Genomic DNA, 24556 nt, shown 5'->3' with positions numbered 1-24556 from the left:
GCCGAGCTATGCCTGGCTGTGCTGAGCTGCACCAGGTTGTGCCAAGCTGCACTGAGCTGTTCCAGGCTTTGCCAGGCTGTGTTGTGCCATGCCAAGCCATGCCAGGCTGTGCCAACCTGTACCAGGCTGTACCAAGCCATGCTGGGCTTGTTGCAGGCTTTGCTGGGCTGTGCCAAGCTGTGTTGTGCCATGCTGAGCCGTGCCTGGCTGTGCCAAGCTATGCTGAGCCGTGCCAGGCTGTGCCAAGCCATGCTGAGCCGTGCCAGGCTATGCCAAGTTGCACCAAGGTGTGCCAAATCATGCTGGGTCATACCACGACATGCCAGGCAGCACTGAGCTGTGTCAAGCAGTTCCAGGCTATACCAAGCCAGGCTGTGCCAGACCGTATCGTGCCACGCCAGACCATATCGTGCCATGCCAGGCCATACCGAGCCACGCCGAGCTGTGCAGACCGTGCCACGCCATGCCAGGCCCCGCGGTAGCCAGGACAGGACCGCGGCTGTGCCGCGGTGGGCTGAGGTCGCCGGCACGGCTCAGGTCAGGCCCAGACGCGGGACCCCCGGTGCCACGCCGGACACCCGAGGCCATGCACCAGGACGGGGGGACGCGTGGGGTGACGTGGCCCTGGGGTTGTCCCGCGAGTGGCCCCCCCCCAGGGCGCGGGAGGCCCCACACGCCTGGGTCCCCCGCTGCGCCGGCTGCCCCGTGCCGTGACCTCCCGGCCGGTGTCACCGGGATAATGACAGGGTCGCGCAGGGGGGCGGAGGAGGAGCCGGTTTTAAATAACGTGCAAATTGGACACGTTATTTGTGCGGTTTCCTCTGGCCGTGGGGATCCTCCCCCCCCCCCCCGCAGCGTGACTAAGAGGTGGCGGCCGTTCGGGGGGGACGGTCCCCTCCGGTGACTCACCCGGTGTCCCCCCCCGGCCATGACGTGGGGCCGGTGGCCCCGGGCCAGACCTGCTGCGCTCACCTACTCATTACGGGGGACCCGGGGAGGGGGGGGTGGGGGGGTGGCTGGCACGTCCCACCCGTGCCGTGATGCGCTGCGGTGGCCGCTGGGACCTCCAGCTGACCCCAGGACCGCGGCGGGGAGGGTTGTCTGGATGCCTGGGTCCTCTTTAGGGTGGGGGGGGGCAGAGCCAGGGGCGCAGGGGAGGGTGATGGGCCCTTTTAGGGGGTCAGGGCCCCCCCCACACACACACACACGAAGGGCGGACGAGGCACGCCAGGATCCCGCAGCCTTTATTGGGGTCTGCCCAAGGGAACCGCAGCCCTGAGCCCCGCCCCCCGAGGGCCACACCCCGCCAAGCACCACCCCATCTGGACCACACCCCACCAAGCCCCGCCCCGCGGGCACCACACCCCCACAGGCCCCACCCTTCAGGCCCGGGGGGGGCTGGTGGCCCCCGGGGGGGCCCCGGTGCTCTCCAGGCTGCTGCTGCTGCTGCTGTAGGCGCGGGCGTCGCGGCAGTGCCGCCACCGGGGCCCCCCCGCGCCCCCCTCCGCCTCCGAGTCGGAGTCGGGAGCCGTGTGCCGCCGGATGCGGGACACGGCCTCGCGTAACGCCTGGGCGTACAGCACCGGCCGCCGCGGGGGGGGGCCGGCCCCGGGGACCCCCACAGCCACCCGGGCTCCGCCAGGGACTGCGGGGGCTGCCGGGGGGGGTCGCGGGGGGGTGAGGGTGCTGCTGGTGGGGTGACAGCCCCGGGGGCCGCAGGAGGGCTGCTGCATAGGGGGGCAGTAGGCCCTGGGGACCCCCCCGCGTAGCGGACCTGCTGCCGCTGCGGGGGGGGGGACGTACTGGGCCCGGACCACCACACGGGTGGCGTCGATAAGTACGTGCCCCCCCGTCCCCCGCCGCCCCCTGCCACGTCCTGGGACCCGTTCCCAGCCGGTTGCTGCCCGGGGCAGCGTTTGGCTGTGGCGGGGGGTGCCAGGCCCCCCCGGGGACGGCTGCATCCCACGGGGCCGTCGGTGCCCGGCCTCGGTGGCCGCCCGGGGCAGCGTGTGGCTCCAGCTCCCCAGCACACCCCCACGGCCCCGGGGTGCCGGCGGGGGGCTACGCGGTCCCCAGGGGGGCCGGAGCTGCAGGGTGCGGTGGGGAGCGTCGTAGGCGGGGGGCGAGATGTAGGGGGGTGGCCCCCCACGGCGGGTGTGGGCCACCTGCACCCGCTGCATATGGGCCTCGTAGCTGGGGGGGCCCAGCCTACCCCCTGGCAGCGGGGGACGGGGGGCACACGGCGGGTGCCGGCCCCGGGGTCCGCTGCCCCCCGTCCCCTCGGGCTGTCCCGGGGGGCAGCGGGTGGGGGGTGCCCGGGCCCGGGTCTCCCGGCCCAGGGGGGGGTGGGGGTGGCGAAGTCCTGCAGGCGCCGGGGGGGAACGGGGGGTGCCGGGGGCCAGGGGGGGGCCAGCTCCGCCACGAAGCGCTTCTCCAGGTACCTGCAAGACAGAGAGGGGGACGTGAGGGCTGGGAGGGGGCCGCCCGGGTGGGGACCAGGGCGCAGGATGGAACCCCCCCCCCCCCCCCCAAACCCTGCCCGTCCCCACTCACGCGTATTCCCCGGCGATGCGGCGGTAGGTCCAGGGGGGCGCGGGCCGGCACCCCGCGGCCATGCCGGCGGCCGGGCTGCAACACGCCACCGTGTCGATCTCCACCAGCAGCAGCTTGGTCCGTTCGCAGATCCGCAGGCGCCCCGCGCCCCGTTCCGGACCACCCAGCATAGCCCCAGGGAATCGGGGGGGTCCCCGCCGTGGAGGGCCCGGGGAGCAGGGGGGGGGGGCCCTGCAGCCGAGCGCTCACCGGAGCTTCGGCGGAGCCACGCGGGCGGCCGCCGCCGCACGTGCGCCCTTGGGGACCCCCGCGTCCTGCTCCGTGGTGGCACCGCCACCGGCCCGGTGGCCGTGGGGCACGACGCCAAACCCACCGGTGGCGGGGGGGGGGCAGCCCCGGCGGCCGGGAGCCTGGCACTCCGTGGGGACCCTGCCAGCCGTCCCAGGGGTGTCCCCCCCACCCCCCCCCCCCACCCCACCAACTCCCCCCCCCGGGATCCCTTCCCCCCCTGCGACAAAGCGAGGCGATGCCGGGTTTGGCACCGAACGCTGCAGCCCACGCGGGCTCCGAGCGGAGCTTAGCAACCCTCCGGCGGCGGCATGGCAACAGCACCGGCACCATCCCCCGGTACGGCACCGGGTGTCCCCCCCCACTGTCGTCCCCCCCCCCCCAGGTCCCACGGGCACGCACCCCCGGCTCTCACCTCGCACCGCTGCGCCGGACCCTGTGCTGGACCCCAGCGCTGGTGGGAGCTGGTGGTGGTGGTGGTGGTGGTGGCGGGGGCCACGTCTCGGCCTCCCCCCCAGCCGGGAATGTGCCGCGCTCAGCACGGCCGGGCCTCGCGCCTCCCCCGAGCGGCACCCGGCAGCGAACCCAGGCGTCGGGGCTGCCGGTGACCCCCGTCAGCACCCCCACGGGGACCCCAGCATCCCACCAGCGCTGCCCTCCAGCCTCCCCCAGACCCTGCCCCAACACCCCCCACTCACCGCAGCCACCACCGGGAGGGTCCCCGTGTCCCGCCGGGTCCCCATCCCTGTCCTGTCCCCAATCCCGGCCTTTTAAGAAAAGCCACAAGCGGAACAAACAGGGATTTAGGGTCTGGGCGAGCTCAGCAGATTCCCTCTCTCCCGCAGGAGGGGCCGAACCCCCTCTCTGGGCACCCCCTCCCTCGGCACCGGCGGCCGGTGCCCCCCGCGTGCCCTGCGGCGAGGCCGGGTTTGTGCCAGGTCTGTGTTTATTCGCCATTTTTCTCCACACACGAAGCGGTGGTGGGTGCAGACGCAGCCCGGCGGGGAGCGTGGCCGTGGAAAGGGGGGGGAAAGCCCGGGGCGGGGGGCAGCCCCAGCCCGGATGGAGCTGAGTGAGGGCGATTAAAACCAAACTCAGTGAAACCCCGTGGCGGGGTGAGGTGAGGGAGTGGGGCGTGGGGTGAGGAGGAGAAGGGTCCACACAGGGAATGGCCCTGGCCCAGAGGTGGCTGAACCCGGCCCTGCACCCCGGGGGGGGGCGGTCAGGGGCTGCCCCCAGCACCCCGCCAGCCCGGCCAACACGGCCTTGGGGCGCAGGGTGCGGCGTGGGGGGAGCCACGGGCTCTCCCAGCCCGAGGAAGAGCTGGGGCGGTGTGGGGCTACCCCACGGCTGGAGATTATTGCTGGACGCTGCTGGTGAGTGGGGTCCCCACCCCGGGCATCCCCACCAGCCCGGGGGGGCACGGTGTGGCAGGAGAGGAGGACGGGGGCACCAGGAGGGGCTGAATCCCCCCCCCCTTCACTGCCTCAGGGGCCCTGCGGGAGGACCAGGGCTTGCAGGATGTCCGAGAGAGAGACAATCCCCTTGACCACGTCGCTCTCGTCCACCACCACCAGCCGGTGAACCTGGGGGGGGACGGGGACGGGGACAGGGAGGGGCTGAGGCCGACACCAGGACTCTGGCCCCCCCCCGCCTGCCACTGGTGCCCTGGGGAATGGTTACCTCGGCCTCTACCAGGCGGTTGATGATGGTTTCCAGCGTCTCGTGCTTGTAACACTTGAGGACGCCCTCGAAGTAGTGGGAGCGATGCTGCAGCGCCCGCGTCACCGTCACGTCCAGGTTGTTGTAGGTCTTCTCGGCTGCCAGGTTCTGGGGTAGGAAGAGGCGTTGGGGACGGAGCCGTGTCCCGCGTGGCCCCCACCACCCTGCAGTCCCCACCCCGCAGCCCAGGCTTTGCCCCCTCCCCACCTCCACAGACCCCCCAGTACTCACAATAACGTCGAATTTGGAGTAGATATCCACCACCCGCCCTAGGGAGGAAAAAAACCAGCTGTGAGAGGCACCCATGGTGCTGGGTTTCCGTACGGCCGGTCCTCGGCACACCGGAAAGGATGCGGAGCCTGAGCCGGTGGTTTGGGGACAGCCAGCACACGCTGTGCCACGCGCCGGGCCCTGTCCTTACCCGACTCATCGACGACCGGCAGAGCGGACACGCGGTGCTGCACGAAGATGCCCAGCGCCACGTAGATGGGGGTGCTGGTCCGCACCACGGCGATGTTGTTGTAGGTGCCGATCCGCAGCTCCTCCAGCGTCTTGGCCATGAACTCGGGCTTCGGGACCTCTGCTATCTGCAGGGGACGGGGAGGGGGACAGTGCTGACGCTGGCTCGACCTGCCGCCCCCCAGGTCCCGCAGTGCTGCCGGCTCCGGCCACCCCCGGCTTGTAGGGGACCTAGGCTGCGGTCCTAGGAGTGAAAGCAGAGAGCGCTGGGTGCGGAGCAGGGTCTGGGGGAGCCCCAAGCAGAGGCGGCGCAGGCAGCGGCGGCAGAGACGGGCTACGGGGTCCATGCAGAGACCTGGGGGCCCCCCCAGCACCCACAACATGCCGCGAGGCACCGAAGCTGCACCTGCCCCGGAGCCGGCGGTACCTGGCGCTGCTTGGGCCGAGCTCGTCTCAGGGCGGCCCCTGCCGCCGCCACGGAACGGGGACGGGACTTACAAAGAGTTTGAGGAACTTGAGGATGCGTTTGTGGGTGAGGATGTAGAGCGTGTTCCCCGAATCGGGGTCGATGACGGGCAAGCGGTGGATCTTGTTCCGGATCAGGGAGGAGACGGCGTCAAAGAGGCTGCGGGGCAGAAGGGAAAGGGGGAATTTGGGCTTGCCCGGACCCCAACGTCACACCTGAAGGTGCCACCGCCAAACGCGCCCTTCCCCACAGCACGGGGGTACCTGGCGGTGGGGGAAATGCAGACCAGCGGCTTGAAGGAGTCTTGTAGGTAGACCTCTGCGGGAAGAGATGACGCTGAGGGGACCGGCAGTGCCGCGGGCAGACGGGGTGCAAAGCCGTAGGGCTCCAGGCGCCCCAAACGGGTCTGGGAGAGCGGGAGGCAGCTGGCAGCGATCCCTCTCACCTCTCCACGTCTCGATTTTGTGCTCCTCCAGCTCGTAGATCTGCACCTGGGCGCAAGGAGAAAAACCGGGATCAACCGTGGCTGCGCGCAGGGCGGGCAGAGGACGGACCCCGGGTCCTCGCGGGGACGAACTCTGCGCAGATGCCCGATCCTTACCATGGGTGACTTGTAGTAGCGGTGCAAGATGTTGATGAAGTCGGTGATGGTCAGCATGCCTGGGGGGGGGCGGGCAGGGTGAGCAGGGTCCTGCCAGCCCCCCACCGCCCCCCGGGACTCCCTGTCCTGCTCGCTCACCCACGAAGCTTTGCTTCTTGCTGTCCCACAGCGGGGCAGCCCGCACGCCGTTGGTGACAAGCGCAAAGAAAGCCTTCTTCACCTGCAGCCGGGGACACGGGGAACATCGTGGGAGGGACGGGGCACCCTGCAGGGCAGTGGGGACCCCCCCGGCAGGCCACGTCCCTCTTCCCCGGTTTGCAAGACCTTTACAGGGTGGGTGAAGAGCCCTGAGACTGTCCCTCAGCCCCAAACCTGCCTCCTGGTCCCAGTTAAGCCCCCAGGCTCCAGCCTGGTCCCCGTTCTGTGGCCCCCCCAGCCCCAAACCTGCCCCCCTGGCCCCGGCCCACCTGCAGGGAAGTGTCGAAGACGACCAGCTTGGAGCTGGTGGGGATCAGGTCGTAACAGCGGTGGGACTTCATGAAGGTGGTGTAGGCGCCATGGTGGGGCTCCCCTGGGGACGGGCAGTGTGAGGTGCCTGCCAGCAGCGAGGAGATACCCCAAACCCCAGGACACCCCAAACCCTGAGTCCCCAGAACACCCCAAACCCCAGGGCCCCCTACCCTGGGGCCCTAGAGCACCCCAAACCCCGGGACCCCCCAAACCCTGGGACATCCACCTCAAGACCCCAGGACACCCCAAGCCCCGGGACTCTCACCCTGGGACCCCAGAACACCCCAAACCCCAGGACCCCCCACCCTGAGGCCTTGGAGCACCCCAAACCCTGGGACCCCCCAAACCCTGGGACATCCACCTCAAGACTCCAGGACACCTCAAACCCCAGGACACCCCAAACCCTGGGACTCTCACCCTGGGACCCTGGAACACCCCAAACCCCGGGACCCCCCAGCCCGGGGCCCTGGAACACCCTAAACCCTGGGACACCCACCTCAAGTCTCCAGGACACCCCAAACCCTGGGACACCCGAAACCCTGGGACCCCCCCACCCCGGGGCCCTGGGACACCCCAAACCCTGGGACACCCCAAACCCTGGGACCCCAGAACACCCCAAACCCCAGGACCCCCCCACCCCGGGACCCCCCAAGCCCAGGACAGGGACCCCCAAGGCCGCTACGGACCCCGGAACACCCGAACGTACACGGCACCTCCCAGTCCCGGGACCCCCTACACCACGGGACCCCCCCCAGACTCCCAGTATCACCTTCCAGCCCCGGGGGGCTCAGCTCCACCGGGCTCTCTGCGGTCGGACCGGGACCGGGACCGGGATCCTGCGGACAGACATGGGTCGGGCCGGGCCGCGACCAGCGGTCCCGTATACCCCGGCCCCGTTCCCTCCCGGTCCCGGTACCCCCATGTCCACCCTCCCGGCCCCGCTGTCACCCCCCCCCCCCCTACACACACACACCTCCATGGCCCCCGGTCCGTCCCGCCGCCGCCACCCTACTTCCGCCCGGTACCTGGCACCCACTTCCGTCAACGCCCCCCACGTGACCGGAAGCGCGCGGCCCACGTGACTCATGACCGCAAGGCGACCTTTCCCCTCCCGCCGGGTCACGGTGGCCGGGGGGGCGGGGCACGACACTCACGATATGGGACACTCACGACATGGGGTCCCCGAGAGGGGGGGCGAAACCTCAAGGGGCCCTGAGGGAGGGTCACAAGCCCAGAGGGGACGTGGAGGCCGGGGGGGGACACACGCCATGTCGGGGACCCCAATTTGGGGGGGGGGGACACGACAGACAGAGAGGCCCCCCCGGAGAAATCAGGGAACGGGGGGGGGGGGGGTTTACGGGACACAGACCCCAGTGCCAAGCCAGGACCCGGCTGTCCTCGGTTAAACCCACTGGGAGGGTTTAACACCCCCCCCGGACCCCCCCAACCCCCCCCGACACCCCCCCCCCCAGGCCCAGGGAGGGAGGCAGGCGGCCTGGCTTCTCACGCGCTTTATTTTAAAATAACATCCAGTGGTTTCGGTATTGGTAAAAACGGGATTTCTACACGCCCCGGCTATGTACAGCTCTGAAAGTTAAATTTCTCGTATATTTTCTGTTAAAACTTTCTCATTCCCCACCCCCACTCTCGCTTTTTTGTCTTTTTTTTTTGTTTTTTTTTTTTTCCTCTCCTTTTCTTTAAACATTTTTACCTTAAACCTTTTTGCAGCTTTTGACGAGTTGCGGAAGCAGCTTTAAAGATCGCCCCGGCCCTGTCCGGCCCCCCCTTCTGCCCCTTGCCGTCCCCACCACGGGACAAAGTGGGGGCGGGGGGGGGGGGGGGGGCACCGAATCCCCTTCGGCCCCCCCCTTAGGGACAGGAGGGTGTGTCCCCCCCCCCACGCCGTGCGTTTGTGCGTTAAGAGATCCCGGCTCCCCCCGAACATCCCGGTGGGGTCCCCCTCCAGGGTGAGGGAGGTTTGGGGGGGGTGGGGGGGGGCAGGCAGTGGCACCCCGGGGTGGGGGGCTGCAGCCGGCGGAGAGGGGGGGGACGTCCCCGGTGTGTAATGCCCACTCGCTGCTTCGCTCTCCGAGGCCGCCCCTGCCTGGCAGGAGGCTCCAGACCTGCCCCCCCCCCGCCCCAAGCCCCGGCCCCCGACCTCGAAGATTGCGTTTAAAAAAATGCCGCGGCCCCCCCCCCTTGCCCCTGCACCCCAAATCTCAGCCCAGCAGAGCACAAAGAGCCCCCCTCCCCTCCCATCTAGTATATACAATATAAGGTATAAATAGATAAATAACCTTCCCCCCCACACACACACACCCCGTGCCGACGGCAGTCGCGTGCAGCCCCAGCCGTGGGGGGCTGTGGGCGAGTGGGGGGGGGGCCCCCACCTGGCCCCACCAGCCCCCCCAGTGCTGGGGGAGCAGGTCTGGCACATCCCCCCTCACCCCCCCAACCCCACCTCACACCTTGGCACGTCGCATGGTTGGGACCTCCCGGGGTGGGGGACGAGGATGGGGGGTCCCCTGTGCCCCCCCCCCCCCCCCAATGCCTGGGGACCCCGGTGAGGGGCTGTCTGCAGCCACGCCCAGAGGAGGGGGACATTTTGGGGGGGGGGGGGAGAGGGCAGCCCGTGGAGCCCACGGGAAAGGGAAAGACCCCCCCAAGGGCCAGCTCCGGTGGTGGGAGGCTCTGCCCGGATGGGTGGTAGGGAAGGGGGGGGGGCTCACATTTAAAAACAACAACAAGAAAAAAAAAAAAATCTAACACTTAAAATGAGGTAGGTTTGGGTGCAGAAGCTCCTTGTGTCTGTCGGGGGGCCCTCGCCGCAGGCGCGTCCTCCCGCGCCGCCGCGCTCCGGGGGTCTCGTCCACACGCACAAACAAAAAGAGATCAAAGGAACCGAGCGAGCTCTGGCCGCCGCGGTGCGACGGGACAGAGCCCGGATTGTCGAGCTCAAGGAGTCTGTGTTACCTTGGTAATTAGCGAGCAAATATTATTAGTTTTGTTTCTAAAAAAAAAAAAAAAAAAAAAATTAAAAAAAAAAATTAAAAATAAAAATAAAAATCCAGGCCGGCTCCGAACTCTTTCCGGCTCCGCTGGGACCGCTCTGCTCCCCCGTGGCTCCTCCACGAGGGAGGCGGGCGGTGGGTGGTGGTGGCGGTGGGTGGGGGGGTGTCTCGCCAGCCCCCCCCCCTTTCCTCGCAGGACGAAGCAAAGAAAACCCTGAGTTGCCAGTTCGTCCGTCCATCCGTCCCGCTCGGGCAGGGCCGGCGGTTCCGTGGCGGCCGCTCTCCCCGCCGCAGCCTCCGTGCCCCGGCCGCCGCCGCTGCCTGCCCGGCCGCCCTGGCACCTCCCGCAGCCCCGGCGGGTCTTGGCGAGGTCTCCGAGGCGGGGGCTGTGGCCCCCAGCCCCTTTTTTCCCAGCTAGTTCATCCACTTTCGGCAGTTCCAGGCTCCACAGTGGCAGGGGATCTTGTGCTGATCGTCCTCGAAGTCGAACTGGTAGTCGTAGGTGAGCTGGGGGGGGGGGAGCAGGGAGTCACCCACGGCACGGCACAGAGCCTGGCCCTGCCGCCCCCGGCCCCCCCCCCCCCAGCCCCTCCGCAGCCACCCCGCGCCCCCCGCCTGACCTCCTCCCCCTTGGGGATGCGCCGGCTGGAGATGATGATGATCTTGTCCTCCTTGTCGAAGGTCACGACTTCGGCCACGCAGTTCGGGGCACACGAATGGTTGATATACCTGGGCGGCGGGGGCAGAGAAGCGTGGGGGTCAGCGCCCACCCGGGAGGGGGGGGGCAGGACAGGTAGACCGTCACCGCTCCCTCTGGGGAGGTCCCACCACCCCAAACCCCCCCGTGCTCACCTGGCCGGGCCCCCCGTCAGCGTGGCGTCAATGACGTGCTCGTTGTTGATGCGGAACATGTAGATGCCACGGTTCTGGGGGCAGAAGAGGGTGTCAGTGGCTGCACCGAGCCCCCCCCCCCATCCCACCAGAGCCCCCAATGTCCCACTGGAGCCCCACCTGCTCCTCATAGATCTTCTCCCGCCGGTTAGCCACCTCGTTGCGGATGATGGTGCCGATGTACTCGATGACCATGGTGTGCTTCTCGATGTCCTTGGCCGCGTAGAGCCCCAGCCCCTGGATGCGGGACCGCGCCAGGTATACGTTGTTCTTCCATTCCGTCTTCAGGCGCCGGTACTGGGAGGACTTGGAGTGCACGAACTGTTTGCTGTAGGGCGTGTTGGTCTCGCCCGTGAACGTGCTCTGGTAGGCCTTGGACATGCTTGTGCTGTTCAGGGTGTGGGGCCTGCCAGTGGAGGGGGAGGGCGAGATGGGGTCAGAGCTGAGGGATCCCCAGGGATCCTGGCTCTCCCAGTGGATCCCAGCCCCGCTTACCGCTTGTAGTGGGTGAGGATCTTGGGCTCGGAGCGGGCACAGCCGGTGGGGTTGATCATCAGCGGCAGCTCCATCAGTGGATGGCGACCGTAGCGGAACAGGTAGTTCTGGCAGCTCTCGACGCCGGGCAGCTGCCGAGGAGGGAGCCGAGGGGCCGTAGGTTGAGCAGCAGCACCGTGGCTGCCCCGGCCCCACCAGCACGGCCACCCGTCCCTTTCCCAGCGGGGTTGACCCCCGGTGCGGAGAAGAGACCCGTCCCCAAGACCTACCGACTCGGCGATGCGCAGCACTGCATGCACCGTGAGGCCAAAGAGCTCCTCGCCCTTCAGGTACTCGGGGAAGAGTCGCAGCATGTCGGCTTCCTTCCTCATCATCGCCACCGGCTCGATGATCCGGTTCCAGACGGCTGCCGAGGGAAGGGAGGGTTGGAGCCGGGGACCTGCTCCGAGCTGCCAAGCTGACCCCCAGTGCAGACCCCGCCAGCTCAAGCCACCCCGGGATCTCCCGTCGCGCTGTCCTCCCTGTCCTGGTGCGGCTCGGCCATCAGCAGGACAGGGGACGGAGGAAAGCAGCGGCCTGACACCTGCAGCTCCCGATTGTGCCTTACCTTGCGGTGAGGAATCGGAGAAGACCAGATCCTCCAGGCCCTGCTCGATGACTTGCACGACAAACTCGGGGCGGCCGTTGTTCTCGCAGATGGTGCAGCGGTAGCAGCAGCGGCGGTTGTTGGTCCGCAGGCTCCAGTAGATACGCGTGGCCTCGTAGCCCACAGGGTAGAGGGCCGTGACACTGTGGAAGTCGGCCATCTGGTGCGGCAGGAGCTGCCCGATGGCATGGAAGACCAGCCCGCCCACGCGGAACATGTGGAGCCGCTCGCCGCGCTGGATGATGCTGGCGATCTGCTTCACCTCATCCCGTTCGATGTAGACGCGTCGGAAGACGGTGAAGCTGCTCAGCTCCTGCTCGCAGGGGCCCTTCAGCTTGTGCAAGGGGCACAGCATGGTCTTGTCCTTGAAGAACATGCACTTGGCGCGGATGGCGCAGGCGAAGTGGTAGACGCTGGGGCAGCGGATGCGGTTGCAGCTGTTGGTGGCGCCGGTTTTCTGGCACAGGGAGCACTTGGTGAGCAGCCCGCGGTGCAGGGCCACCTCCACGTTGATCAGGGCCCCCCCCTGCGTCTCATAGACCTCTGTGGACCACAGGGCGCAGTTCAGGTGGACCCAGAGATCGAGGTCGAGGTTGAGCAGGCGGGCTGGCCCGTCCGTGGCCCCGTCACCCTCCTCGTGGCAGAAGCAGCACTTGCGCAGGTCCCGGGGCACCTTTTCGGGGCGCAGGGTGGTGCCGAGCTTGTCGATGAACTCCGCGATCTCCTTGTCACCGTCCCGCTTGGCCCCCCCTTTCTGGATGGTGACGAGGAAGCGCAGCCGTTTCCACCGCACTCCCTTCCACTTCTTCAGCCGGGGCCGTGCTTCGTCCCCGTCCTCCGGCGGCCGTGAACGCGGCTTGAAGCGGGGCGGCGAGTGGGGGGCCGCAGCCCCTTCCTCCTGGGGGGCTGGCGAGGGGGCCGGCGGCAGGGGCGACGGGGGGGCTGGGGCTGCCTCGTGGGCCGCCTCGGGGTCAGGGACCCTGGCAGCCTCAGCAGGGCTGGACGGGGAAGGGACAGAGGGGGACAGCGGGGGTGAGGGTTCCTGGGGCATGACGGAGAGCTGCCGCACGTCCAGGTTGGAGACGTTGTTGACGTAACAGTGGTGCAGGGTCTTCTCGGGCACAGGGCTCTCCTACGGCACGGGGAGGGGGGGCACGGGTCAGAGCATCCCAGGGATAGGGATGGGGACCCCCAACCTCCCTGTGCATCACGGTGAAGGGTCCTTGGATCTACAGGGACCCCAACGCATCCCACCACGCTCCCAGACCGGCAAGGACCTCCCCAACCCCTTCCACGCAGTCCTGGAAGACTCAACACCTCTCCACGGAAGAGCCTGGTCCCTCAGAAACCCCCCTGCAGCACCCTTACAATCTTGGGGGTACCTACAGGGACCCCCATGCACCTCTCCACATGGTCACACTTGGTCCTGAAGGGCCCCCTCCTGCACCCCCACATAGCCACAGCCTTACAGGTACCCCAGTACCCCTCTCCCAAGGTCACAGCCCCGGGGGGACCCCCAAACCCCGCTAACCTGTCTGAGCAGCGTCAGGAGGTCCAGCTCGCCCTTGAGGCTGTACCCCGGCAGCACCGCATCGAACTGCTTCAGCCACTCGGAGCTGCTGTCCGGCACCTTCCCGGCCAGTGCCGCCTTCTCCTTGCCACCAAGCACCCCTGCAAGAGACAGAGACAGCCCGTCACAGCATGCCCAGCCCGGGGACACGGGGGAGCCCGCGGGGACAAAGCAGACGCTCACCAGACATGTCTGTCTCCACCTTCTTGGCCTCGACCACGGCTGCTCGCATGGGGCCGTCTGGGAACAGCACCTCGTAGGAGGTGGGGATCTTCACGCTCAGCAGCTCAGCCATGGCCACCATCACCCCATTGAGGTTCTGGGTGAGAGGAGGATGGGATGGGTCCAGGGCCCCAGAAGCCACCATGTGGGGTCACTGCCAGGACCCCAAGGGTCTCACCCGCCCCCCCATGTCCCCTTGCTCACCTTGGCAGCCGCTGCAGACACCGTTAGCATGACTGAGACCTCGCTGCTCTTGCCCTTCTCCCACGGGGCACCTGGGCCCGCCGCCCCCACCTTCCCAGGGGGGGCCCCAAAGGGCTCCACAGCCTCGTAAGGCTTTGTGTCGGGGAACACTAGCATGGAGAGAGGTGGGGGTCAGAGCCGCACAGTACTAGCCCCACCAACAGCCACCCCGGACCCCTGCAGAAACGCTGCTGGGAATCCATCACCTTGCATGGGACAGAGACTGGGGTACGGTGACAGGGACAGATTGCACCCAGCACGGATGGGAAACCCTCAGGGTGCAGCTAGGGGACCCCCAGGAACAGGCCAGCCCCGACACAAGGGGCCACACTCAAGGCTCTGCTGCCCAAACACAGTATACCCTGCGGACCTCTTCCCATCAGCCTACGCTCCCCAAAGACCCTTCCCCTGCCCCACCACACCCCTACCAGCCCACACATCCAGGGACCCCCCTCCTACCCCATCCATATACTGCACAGACCCCTTCCTACCCGATTTATGCGCCCTGCAGACCCCCCCCCCCACCCTACCTTACCCTCGCCTGGTCTCTATGCCCTATGGACCCCCTCCTGCCTGATCTATCCACCCCACCGACCCCCTCCTGCCTGGTCCACGCGCACCGCAGATCCCTCCTGCCCTGCCTTGCCCCTGCCTGGTCCATACGTGTCCCCCCCCCAGCCCAGCCCACCTGGGATACTGGCCCGGGGGATGATGGGGATGATGGGGGACAGCACACGCTCCTCCAGCTCCGGCTTGGCCTCGCTGAGCAGGGGAAAGCGAAGCAGCTCCTCGCCCAGCACGCTCTCAGGGGACGAGGCAGGGACGATGCTGTCGGGGGAGTCGCTCTCATCGTCACTCTCCATCCTGCAGGGAAGGAGGTGTCACGGGCTGCAGGGGCTGGCGTCACCCATGGGGGGGCTGGTGGCACCCATGGCGGGGGGTCACCGTGGCCAGTAGCTCACCTGACATCCTCGGTCTGGTTGTGGGGAGGGGTGGGCAGAGCTGCCAGCAGGTCCAGGCTCTTCACCTCCACAGCCGGTGTGTCTGTGTGGGGAAGGGATGGGTGTCACGGGGGGGTGACAAGTGGCAGCAGGGACTCTGTGCCACCCTTGCGCCAGCTACGCTCACCTTTCTGGCTGTGGGGCTCGCGGGCCGGGTCGGCATCTTTGGGCTGTTCGCCCAGCTCCTCGGGGGCTGTGACGCCGTTCACCATCTTCTGCTGCACGGAGGGGGGTGGCGTGGGGGGCAGCGAGGAGGGTGGTGTGGGTGGGTTGCTGAGGTTGTTCTGGGGGGAGACAGCGGGGTGAGCACAGCGGGGTGGCCTGGGATCCCCGGATCAGGGACAGGGGACGACAGGGGAACAACCCCCCCCTCACCTTGGTGAGTAGCTGGGAGTAATAGTCGGGCACGCTGTCGAGCACGGCGCTGCCGAAGGCACCCCGCAGCTGGCTCTTTCCGTTGATGGGGCTGCTGCCGAAGGGTGCGAAGAGGCTGAAGTTGGCTGTGATGGTCGGCTCCGTCAGCGGCAGCAGCGACAGCTCCTGAGGGCAGAGCGGTGAGGAGGGGACGGGGGCCCAAGGCAGCCCCCCAGCCATGCCCCCGGCCCGGGCCATACCTGTTTCAGCTGCTTCATGAGAGCCTCGCTGGGGCGCAGCCCCTCGTCCTTCCGCAGCTTCTTGCGGGAGGCCGGGACCCGCTCGTTGCCCTTCTGCACCCGCTTGGGCTTCGTGGCCACTGGCTTCCTAGCGATGGAGGGGTCCTGGGGAGAGAGGAGGGAAGCGGGAGCGATGCTGAGCACAGCCCCGTGGCCATCACCCCCCGTCCCACCCCGCAGCACCCCACTCACCTCCCGGCCCAGCAGCACGGGCTGCGGCCGCGGCTCCATCCCGGCACCCCGGCTCTCCGTGTGTCCGTTGAGCTCGCCTGGACTCTGCGCCGAAAGCTGCACATTCTTGGCCCGCAGCAGCTTCTGCAGCAGGAGGTGCCCGGCCTCGGAGCGGCTGCCCGGCGCTAGCAGACTGTTGGCTTGACCGGCCCCAGGGTCCCCGTTGGCCTCCGGTTTCGCCACCTCGTCTCCACCCAGCTCACACTGTGCCGCCGCTGCTTCCTCCTTCGGCTCCTGCTTCACCAACACCTGGGGGGGCTCGCCTGCCGTAGAGGCTCCCTCCGGCACAGCCCCGTTGATGTGGGTCTCACTGGGGTCGACTGGGTTCGCACCGGGTGCCTCAGGGTCCCAGGGGCCATGTGCTGCGTCAGGGAGGGTGCCGCTCGACGTGGGTGCCAGCCCCGGTTCCGTGGGCGCTGCGGGGCTGGGGACCGAGGCCGGGACCCCCGGCGATGTCTTCTTTGGCTCTTGGGGGCTCTGCTCGGGGCTAGCCAGGTGCTGGGGCGCGCAGCCCAAGGGCGAGGGGGTCGGTGGCGTGGGGAGCCGGACGAGGCTGGGCTGGGGGCCGCGGGCAGCCAGGGCTGCTTGCACCAGCTCGGCCAGGGGCTGCTGGGGGGGCTGCCCTGGCAGCACCCGGCCCTGCTCGGTGGCAAAGCCGGCCTGTGCCTCCGCCGGGGCGCCCGGCCGCGGCTGGAAGAGGGGCCCCAGCGGGCGAGGGGGCTGGCGAGCCGCAGGGGCTGGGGAGCCGTAGTCCGGGGACTGCCCGGGGAAGGGGCCGGGGGGCCGGAGCGCTTGGCTCTGCTGCAGCAGGCTCTGCTGGTGCCGCTGCACCAGGAGGGCCTGGAGCTGCTGCTGCTGCTGGGGCGTCAGGTGCCGCAGCTGCGGGTTCTTGGCCAGGACACCTTGGAGCTGCGCCCGGATCTGGCCCATCATCGGCCCCGGCACCTGCCCCAGGAGACCCGGCGGGAGCGTGGCCGTGCCCGGCGATGGCACCGCCGGCCCTGCTTTGTGCTGCCCGGGGCTCTGGAGCCGTGGGGGCTGCGGCTGGCCCTGCAGCGAGCCCGACGGCCCCTTGCCCGGCTGCTCTGGAGGCCGTGGCGCCTGTGGCAGCACCATGCCCTGCACCTGGCCCGTCCCGCAGCCCAGCGATGGCTCCGCCGCCCCGGCGGCATCCCCGTGCTGCTGGGACAGCTCGGGGCGGGCAGCCCCAGGGCTCTGCAGCGGCGGAGCGAGCAGGGTGCCCGGCTGCACGGGGGCTGCCCTCAGCGCCGGCTGCGAGCCCAGGACGCCCTGCTGCGGGGAGGCCAAGAGCAGCTGCTGGCCCTGCCCCAGCTCAGCCTGGTGCTTGGGGGCTGGGGGATCCGGGCCACCCAGCCCCGGGGGGTTGAGGGCTCCCTGCTGTTCCTGGGGACCCCCATGCAGCTGCCCCCCGCTCTCGCTGCCCTCAGCGGGCAGGGTGCTGCTGTCCACCCCTCCAGGCTGGTCCTTGGCAGCCAGGACCGCCGGGGCCGGCTGCATTCCCTGACTCAGGTGCAGCACAGAGGGGGCCTGGCCCACCGCCCCGTGCTGCGGAAAGTGCTGGATCGAGGGCTGTCCCTGGCCCAGCCCCAGGAGGCCCGGCTGGGCGGCCGCCGAGTTCTGCTGCTGCTGTTGCTGCTGCTGCTGCTGCGGGGCCAGCAGCGCCCGTGACTGCCCCAGCTGCTGGGACAGCACAAGCCGGTGGCCCAGCATCCCCGGAGTCTGCGGTGCCAGCTGGGGTGAGCCCAGCACCCGCTGCTGGTGGGGGGCCAGAAGGACCTGGCGCTGGGGCGGGGGGTGGCCCAGCACCGCCTGATGCTGCAGCCCCGGCGCCTGCGCGTGGCCCAGCAAGCCTGGCTGCTGCTGGGGCGAGAGCTGCTGCACCAGCAGGCTCTGCTGGCTGCCCATCAGCCCCGGCTGCTTCGGCACCATGGGCTGCCCCACGGCGCCTGGCTGTGGGGCCGGTGCCGGCTGCTGCTGCCCCAGCAGGCTGGGCTGCCCCACCATGGTTGCCGGCTGCATCGAGCCTTGGCCCATCACGCCGGGCTGCTGCATCGATGTCTGCGCCATGACGCCGGGCTGCTGCATCGAGGCTTGTCCCAGGACGCCTGGCTGTTGCATGGACGCTTGTGCCATCACACCCGGCTGCTGCATCGATGTCTGTGCCATAACACCCGGTTGTTGCATTGAAGCTTGTCCCATGACACTCGGCTGTTGCATCGACGTCTGTGCCATGATGCCCTGCGGCTGCATCGAGGCCTGTCCCATGACACCTGGCTGCTGCATCGACGCCTGACCCATGACGCCCTGTTGCTGCATCGACGCCTGTCCCATCACACCCGGCTGCTGCATGGACGCCTGTCCCATCACACCCTGTTGCTGCATCGACGCTTGGGCCATGACACCCGATTGCTGCATCGACGCCTGTCCCATCACACCCGGCTGCTGCATCGACGCCTGTCCCATCACGCCCTGCTGCTGCATTGATGCCTGTGCCATCACGCCCTGTTGCTGCATGGATGCCTGTGCCATCATGCCCGGCTGCTGCTGCTGCTGCAGTGACACTTGTCCCAGCATGTTCTGCTGCTGCAGTTTCTGGGCCAGCTGCATTCTCTGGAGCTGCCTCTCCTGCATCAGGCGGCTGTCAGCGGCCAGCCCACGGAGCGCGGGGTTCCCGGCGAAGAAGGCATTGGAGGTGCCGGGCACCGGGGTGTTCCCCACGGCTTGCTGGCCCATGAAGGACAGGCCCTGCTGCACGGTCATGGACACGCCGCCCTGGGGCAGGCGCAGCCCCCCGGGCTGCCCCGGCTGCTGGCCGAGGCCTTGCGTGCCCACCACGGCCCCCGCCGGCTGCTGGATGCCGTGCGCCGAGAGCAGCTGCCCGGGGAGCTTGGACATAAGACGGGGGCTCTGCGAGGGGCTCAGGGCCATGACGGCCGAGGCCTGGTGCTGGTGCTGCTGCTGCTTGTTGCGGTACTCGGCCATGAGGTTGGTGTGCTCCTTCTGCTGCTTCCGCACCTGCCGGGGACAGTGGGGCGTTAGCACCGGGAATGGCACGGCATTAGTGCCGGGGAAGGCACCTTTGCACCAGGGACGGGGCGCCCACCCACGTGCAGGGTCCTACCTGGTCCAGCTGCTTCTGGATTTTGCTCTGCTGCTCCGTCACCAGCTTCAGCTTCTCAGCATCGGCCTCAGGGAATTCCCGCCCGGCTTTCTTGGCAGTGCGTTGCTTGGCACAGAGGGCTTTGCGTGACTTGCGGTGCGCCCCGATCTGCTCCTCCAGCACCTTCAGCTGCATCTGCAGGAGCTGCTGCGTGTGGAAGAGCCACTCCTCGTACTGCCGCTGGTCGGCCTCGTCTGTGGGAGCAGGGAGAGAGCTCGGGTCAGCAGGGATCCCAGCTCCGGAGTGAGCCTGGCCACGGTCCTGCTCAGCCCAGCCTGTGTGGGCAGGATGAGACCCAGCCAGCGCCACCCCAGCCCCCTCGCTGCATTGGTACTCACTGATGACGCCCTGCGCGAAGGTGGGTGGGTTGGGGCGAGCCTGGGTCGGGTCGGTGCCACTCCGCTCCTGGCAGAGAAGGAAGCATTGGGGACATATGCCGTGCCATGTGCCCTCGCCGGTGCCCTCCTGTCCCCTCTCCACAGTCCCCACCTCCCCAGGGAACCGCAAACCCACTGGCCAGAGCAGCTCCTGCCTGGCAGGGTCCTGAGCACCAAGCCAGGCAGCCCCAAGGGGACCCCTGTCCGCTCCCCTGGACACCCCACTCACCTGCCCGCTCCCCGCCAGCAAGTGATTCTGCATCTCGGAGACCGCCGGGCCCCCTGAGAGCCGCTGGGCCAGCAGGGAAACCTGTTGCCTTTGGGGGGGGACACATGCAGACATGAGGGATGAGCCAGAGCCAAGGCACCCTGCCCGCCCCAGGCCATGCCCCGCTGCCTGCCGTGCCCCCTTACCTGTTCATGCCCGGGGCCACCCCGATGCTGCCCTGAGCCATCACCTTCTTGATGCCCTTCAGTGCCACCATCTTGGCCTTGGCAATGGGGTCCACGATGTCCTCGGCCGCAAACTTGTCCAGGTCTGCCAAAAGAGTCAGCAGACAGTGCCGCAACACATTCAGCCTTACGTCCCCCAGCCAAAAGGGCCCCACGCCCCCCCAAAACAACCGCTTGCAGCCCCTACCTGTGTCTGGGAAGAAGCTGTTGGCCAACTGCTGTTGCATGACGAGCTGGGGGGGCTTCAGGCCCAGGGTGGGCGGTTGCACCCCGGCCATCGGCTTCTGCACCAACACCTGCTGCTGGCTCTGCTGTGGCTGCGCCAGGGCCATCTGCACGCTGTGGGGGGCCGCCAGCACGTGGGGCTGCCCGGGGCCCATGCCCATATGGGAGGTCAATGCCGGGCCCTGCTGGGGTGCGCCGAGCCGGGGGGGCTGCGGTGGCATCAGCGGTGGCCTGGTCACCAGTCCCAGCTGAAGGGGCGGCTGTGGGGCACCCAGGCGGGGCGGCTGCCCCTCGGGGGGCTGCCCGGCTGCCGCTGTATGCAGCATGGGGTGCCCCGGGGCCGGGAGGTGAGGGGTGCCCCGAGGCAGGTGGGCTGACATCTGCTGCTTCTTTTGCAGCTCCTTCTTCTCGTGCTCCAGCAGGTCCTCGATGAGCAGGGGCAGCTCGCTGGCCACCAGCGAGCTCTCCATCTTGTCCAGGTCGTCGGCCGGTGAGTGCCGGGCGCTGCCCAGGCCCAGGGCTCCACCGTCCAGCTCAAACTTCTCCAGCAAGGGGTTGCTCTGGCTGCCTAACTGGGCAGGGGCCAGCCCACGGCCAGGGCCAGCATAGGGATCCTTCTCCGGCACGGGGACGCCGGCGTGGCCGCTGTTAGGGAAGTGAGTCAAGCCGAGACGAGCCGGGCCAGCCCCAGGGCTCAGGAGGGTCTGGTTGGATTTGAGGCTCAGCCCCAGCGAGGCAGAGATCTTATCCGTGCCCTGCAGGGCTTCCGACTTGACGGGGACCGGGAGCCGCTCAGGGCCGCCGGCGGTGAACTGGCAGGGAGAGGTCTTCAGGCAGCCGTCCTCCAGCTTGGGCTTGACATCGGCAGGCAGCGAGCCCGTCTTTGCCTCCGCGCCCTGTGCCTTGAAAGCTGGGTCAGATGCCAGCGCGGCACCCGTCGGGCAGGGAGCAGGTCCCAAGCCCACCCCAGGCACCAGCCCTTCCTTGGGCACATCCCGATCCTCCATGGATGGAGCCGTGTCTTTGCCGTCCCCGGGGTCAGGGAGCTTCAAGGTGGGCGCCGGCGGCTCCGTCTTGAGCTGGGCTTCGCGCTCGGCTTTCTCGTTGGCCGACTCTACCAGGCGGAGATGCTCGTTGAAGATGTCCTTCTTGTCACCGGTGTCCAGCTCAGGGTCGGTGTAGGCCAGCAGATCGAACTCATCGCCATTCAGCAGGTCGTCGAGGTGGGGGTCCGCTGTCTCCAGGCTGTCCAGGTTGTCCAAGTCATCATCCCCTTTAGCCACGTCCGGATCCAGGCTGAGGTTGGCCAAATCGTCGTCATCTTCCAGGTCTTTGTGGGAGCCAAAATCGTCATCCAAATCAGGCTCCACTGGCACCTCGCAGGGCAGACGTCCCCCCTCCAGGCTCAGGTGGCTCTTCCCTGGGGTCGGAGCTGGTGCAGGGTCCGGCGCGGGGCCATCCTTGGGACCCTCAGTGCGGAGAGCAGAGCCGGAGGACAGCGGGCGCGCGGGGACGTGCTGCAGCTCCAGGCTGGGGGCTGACAGCGGCGGTGGGGCGGCCGCTTTGGCGTGAGGCTGGTGGTGGCTGTTGCTCATCTCGGCTCCCTGCGGGGAGGCGGGCGGCAGCGGCACCGACATCTTCTGAGGTTGCAGCGCCGGGGCAGGGAGTGCCTGCATAGGCACGACGGGGGTGCAGAGGGCCTGGGGGGTACCCTCCTCCCCAGGCAGGAAAAAGCGGGGCCGGGGTGCCTGGGGGGCAAAGGGGGAGCCCACGACCCCTCCGGGTCCCTTCTGCACGTTGTGCCGCAGCTCGATGAAGGGGGCACCCAGGGCGGCCGGCGAGGCGGGCACCGTCTCGGCAGGTGCCGGTAGGCGGGTGCCCAGGGCACCCACGGGGGTGCCGGCAGCCGGTGGGGCAAAGCGGGAGGCGACGGGGAGCCGCAGGGCCGCGGCTGCCTGTTGTTGCTGCTGCTGCTGCTGCTGCTGCCAGAGGTGCTGCTGCTGGGATGGCGCCGGGAATACCCCGCGGGGGTAGAAGGCCTGGGGGGGCCCCACCGCCGCCCTGCAACACACCGCGGTGTCGGGACTGGCTCGGCACTGCCGTGGCCCCGACGCACCACGCACAGCACCCTGGGGATCCCAACCCCCTTGGACCATGCCAGGCACCCAGCAAAACCACAGCCACCCCATCCCACCGGGGTGGTCCCCGCAAGCAGGACCTGGGGGATATACAGCCCACCAGGGTGAAGCCCCGCTCATTTCTCACCGGCCGCGGTGAGCCCGTCGCCCTGCTGCTGGGTGCTCACCTGCCATTGATGTCCAGGGTGGACGGCGTGGCTGCCGGTGGGGGCCGGGAGAGCCGCTCGTCCTGCGCAAACGCTGCCTGCACCATGACGGAGCTGGGCAGTTTCCCAGCGCCAGCCGCAGTGGCCAGTGTCCCAAGCAGACCCTTATCCTGGAAGAGGAGAAAAGGATGCAGTGTCACCCCTCTCCATCCACCCCCAACCTCCCACCAGAGCCGTTCCCCTGAGCTCTCCTACCTGCGCTGGCTGGTAGGGAGCCATGCCCCGGCTCAGCTCGAAGGCCTGGCTGCCGGCCTCGGGGGCCCAGCCCGCTGGCGAGGAAGTGGCGGCCGCTGCCGCGCTCTCCTTCTCCTGCCGCAGACTGTTGCGTTGGATCTGCTGGCGGATGAGCAGCTCACGGAGCCGCTGGCGCTAGGAGGAACCGAGTGTTAGGACCGAGAGCGGAGACACAGGAATGAGACCAGCTCATCCCAGGACCCAGGGACAAACTGTGCATGGAGACCCCTTTGGCCGTGCCCATCTATGCCCCCCATCCTGGCTACCCATACCCCCTCCATGGCTCTGGGGAAGGAACCACAAGCAGAACCAGGCTCCTCAACCCCACCATCGACTGCAGAGGTCCCAGGTCCTCCCTTGCATCCCTTCCCAAACCCAAATAGACATGACTTCACCACCGGTAAGCCCTCACCTGCCGCTGCTTCTCCAGCTCCGACTGGCTCATCGTGCCGAGGGCCCCATCCTGGCCGCCGGGCAGCTCCGCCAGGTCCCGGTTTGGGGGTGCTGAGAGTCCCACGGCCGTCTCCTCCCTCTTGTCAGCCGGTGGCCCCAACGTGGCTCGGGGCAGGAAGGCCACAGAGGCCTCCTGCTGCTGTGGGGTGGCTGGGGGCTGCTGCGGCAGCACTGAGGGGGGCCGGAGGGGCGAGAGGCTGTAGGTCTCGGCAGCTGCGGCACCCGGCCCCAGCGGGCTGCCGGCTTGGTGGAAGCCGGGGGATGAGGCGTAGGCTGAGCTCTGGGGCTTGCCGGGGACATAATGGCTGTTGATCCCGTGGGGCTGGTGGGACGGGGAGCCCTTGAGCGGCTCCGAGACGGCCGGGGGGAAGGTGAAGCGCATGGGGGGCTGGCCGCCTGGGAAGACGCTGGCGCCGGGGGAGCGGGCGAAGGGGGGTTGCTGCCCGGCTGGCGCCTTGGTGTGGGGCTCACCCGCCGGGGTACCCCCAAAACCCCCGCCAGCTGCTGGGCTGTGCGAGAGCGGCACCGACTTGAACCCTGACTCCGGCATCTGGGGCCGGGGGGGCTTGTGCAGGGGGGTGAAGGGGTCCCGGGACTGGGGCCGGGAGGGTGGCTGGGAGTAGGGGTCTGGGGATTGGAAGCGGGGGGTGACGGGGGACTGGCAGAAGGCTTCATTAGAGAGTGGCCGGGGGGTGAGGGGGGACTGGGAGCTAGACTGGGACTGGGGGCTGGCAGGGACACGGGAGAAGGGCTCCGAGGGCAGGGAGCGGGGTGGGAGGGCACAGCAGGCCTCAGGGGGCTGTGGCCGGGGCGTCAGCGGGGGCTGCGAGTAGGGGTCCGGGTAGGGTGACTGGCGGTAGAGATCGGGGTGGCCAGGGGGTGAGGGGGCCAGGGGATGGGGGTCGGGGGGCCGGTGCCCCAGCCCCGGGCTCTGCGGCTCTACCTGAGAGACCCGTGGGGTCATGGGGGCTTTGAAGACGTCAGCCGCCTTCAACTCCGCAGCGGAGAGGTGGGGGCCGCCCGGGGAGTCCCCGTAGCCCATGGTGGAAGTGTAGCTGGGTGAGCAAACCCCCAGGCTCCCCCCTTCCTCCTTCTTCACCTCCAGGCCCTTCTTCTGCTCCCCAAAAGGCAGGGGAGAGAGCAGGGCCTCGGGGGGCCGGGCCCCGGGGCTCCCCGGCACTGAGAGGTTGTCCAAGGAGGGACACCGGGGCTTCAGGAAAGGGTCGGGGGTGCTGGGCTGGTGCCGGGGGGTGCCGGGCGGCGTGGGGTGGAAGTCGGGGGGCTGGGAGCCAGGGACGGTGCGGGGGCCGGTGAGGGGCTGGGGCTGGCTGGTGAGGGGCTGGGGCTGGCCAGGGAAGGGCTGGAAGGCAGCGCCCGCCGTGGGGCTCTGGCCCAGGGGTGAGGGGAAGCGGGGCTCCAGCGTGTAGGCGGGCGCCGCGCCGTAGGGGTCGTGCGAAGGCACTTGGGCGGGGGACTGGGGCGGGAGCTTGAGGAAGAGCTCGCTGGGAGACTCCGGCCCCCCTCCGGCACCCGCCGGGGGCTTCAAGAAGCCCTCGCCAGCAGCAGGGGGGCTGCCGATGTAGACGGGCTGTGCCCCCGGCGGCACTGGGATCCGCAGGTGCAGCGAGGGCCTCTCCGGCTTGCGCAGTCCCTCCCCTTTGGTCTGCTTGTTGATCTGGCTCTCGGCCTGCTGCAGAGAGAGCCCGGCCGTCAGGGCTGCGGGGATC

At 68.9% G+C, this 24556-nt stretch overlaps 3 protein-coding genes across 3 annotated transcripts in view; all 3 read right to left on the bottom strand.

Annotated features, from left to right (window-relative positions):
• Nucleotides 1–1284: 1284 nt before the first annotated feature.
• On the bottom strand, nucleotides 1285–3358 carry DDN (dendrin). The gene is made up of 3 exons (XM_052809713.1): nucleotides 3257–3358; nucleotides 2554–2628; nucleotides 1285–2441 (listed from the first exon to the last, which is right to left on the bottom strand). The coding sequence occupies exon 3, from the start codon at nucleotides 2178–2180 to the stop codon at nucleotides 1383–1385; it is 798 nt and encodes a 265-aa protein (XP_052665673.1). The 5' UTR covers nucleotides 2181–2441; nucleotides 2554–2628; nucleotides 3257–3358; the 3' UTR covers nucleotides 1285–1382.
• Nucleotides 3359–3790: 432 nt separating this feature from the next.
• On the bottom strand, nucleotides 3791–7683 carry PRKAG1 (protein kinase AMP-activated non-catalytic subunit gamma 1). The gene is made up of 12 exons (XM_052810101.1): nucleotides 7573–7683; nucleotides 7369–7435; nucleotides 6557–6660; nucleotides 6228–6309; nucleotides 6090–6148; nucleotides 5934–5979; nucleotides 5752–5806; nucleotides 5521–5647; nucleotides 4985–5150; nucleotides 4795–4832; nucleotides 4525–4671; nucleotides 3791–4427 (listed from the first exon to the last, which is right to left on the bottom strand). Exons 1-12 carry the CDS (start codon nucleotides 7576–7578, stop codon nucleotides 4329–4331), a joined length of 996 nt encoding a protein of 331 aa, XP_052666061.1. The 5' UTR covers nucleotides 7579–7683; the 3' UTR covers nucleotides 3791–4328.
• Nucleotides 7684–8619: 936 nt separating this feature from the next.
• Nucleotides 8620–24556, bottom strand: part of KMT2D (lysine methyltransferase 2D) — a 28179-nt gene continuing 12242 nt past the window's right edge. The window contains 24 exon segments of the mRNA XM_052809368.1: nucleotides 8620–10117; nucleotides 10231–10339; nucleotides 10463–10536; nucleotides 10622–10907; nucleotides 10997–11127; nucleotides 11266–11402; nucleotides 11604–12774; nucleotides 13174–13313; nucleotides 13396–13531; nucleotides 13639–13787; nucleotides 14366–14541; nucleotides 14640–14721; nucleotides 14806–14962; nucleotides 15054–15218; nucleotides 15293–15436; nucleotides 15524–18598; nucleotides 18705–18937; nucleotides 19082–19148; nucleotides 19350–19437; nucleotides 19535–19658; nucleotides 19761–21859; nucleotides 22104–22252; nucleotides 22338–22511; nucleotides 22789–24519. Of these exon segments, the coding sequence (XP_052665328.1) occupies nucleotides 10025–10117; nucleotides 10231–10339; nucleotides 10463–10536; nucleotides 10622–10907; nucleotides 10997–11127; nucleotides 11266–11402; nucleotides 11604–12774; nucleotides 13174–13313; nucleotides 13396–13531; nucleotides 13639–13787; nucleotides 14366–14541; nucleotides 14640–14721; nucleotides 14806–14962; nucleotides 15054–15218; nucleotides 15293–15436; nucleotides 15524–18598; nucleotides 18705–18937; nucleotides 19082–19148; nucleotides 19350–19437; nucleotides 19535–19658; nucleotides 19761–21859; nucleotides 22104–22252; nucleotides 22338–22511; nucleotides 22789–24519 (10890 nt within the window). The 3' untranslated portion in view covers nucleotides 8620–10024.

Source organism: Harpia harpyja, chromosome 15 (genome assembly GCF_026419915.1).
Source record: "Harpia harpyja isolate bHarHar1 chromosome 15, bHarHar1 primary haplotype, whole genome shotgun sequence".
Taxonomy (NCBI): Eukaryota; Metazoa; Chordata; class Aves; order Accipitriformes; family Accipitridae; genus Harpia; species Harpia harpyja.
This window is presented reverse-complemented; position numbering and strand designations above follow the sequence as displayed.

Coding starts and splice junctions, on each gene's coding strand:
- PRKAG1 (XM_052810101.1), bottom strand. Junction 5,980..6,089: donor GCTACTACAAGTCACCCATG/GTAAGGATCGGG, acceptor CCTTGCGCCCAG/GTGCAGATCTACGAGCTGGA. Junction 5,807..5,933: donor CAAAATCGAGACGTGGAGAG/GTGAGAGGGATC, acceptor CTCTTCCCGCAG/AGGTCTACCTACAAGACTCC.
- DDN (XM_052809713.1), bottom strand. CDS start 2,180: ATGCAGCGGGTGCAGGTGGCCCACACCCGCCGTGGGGGGCCACCCCCC.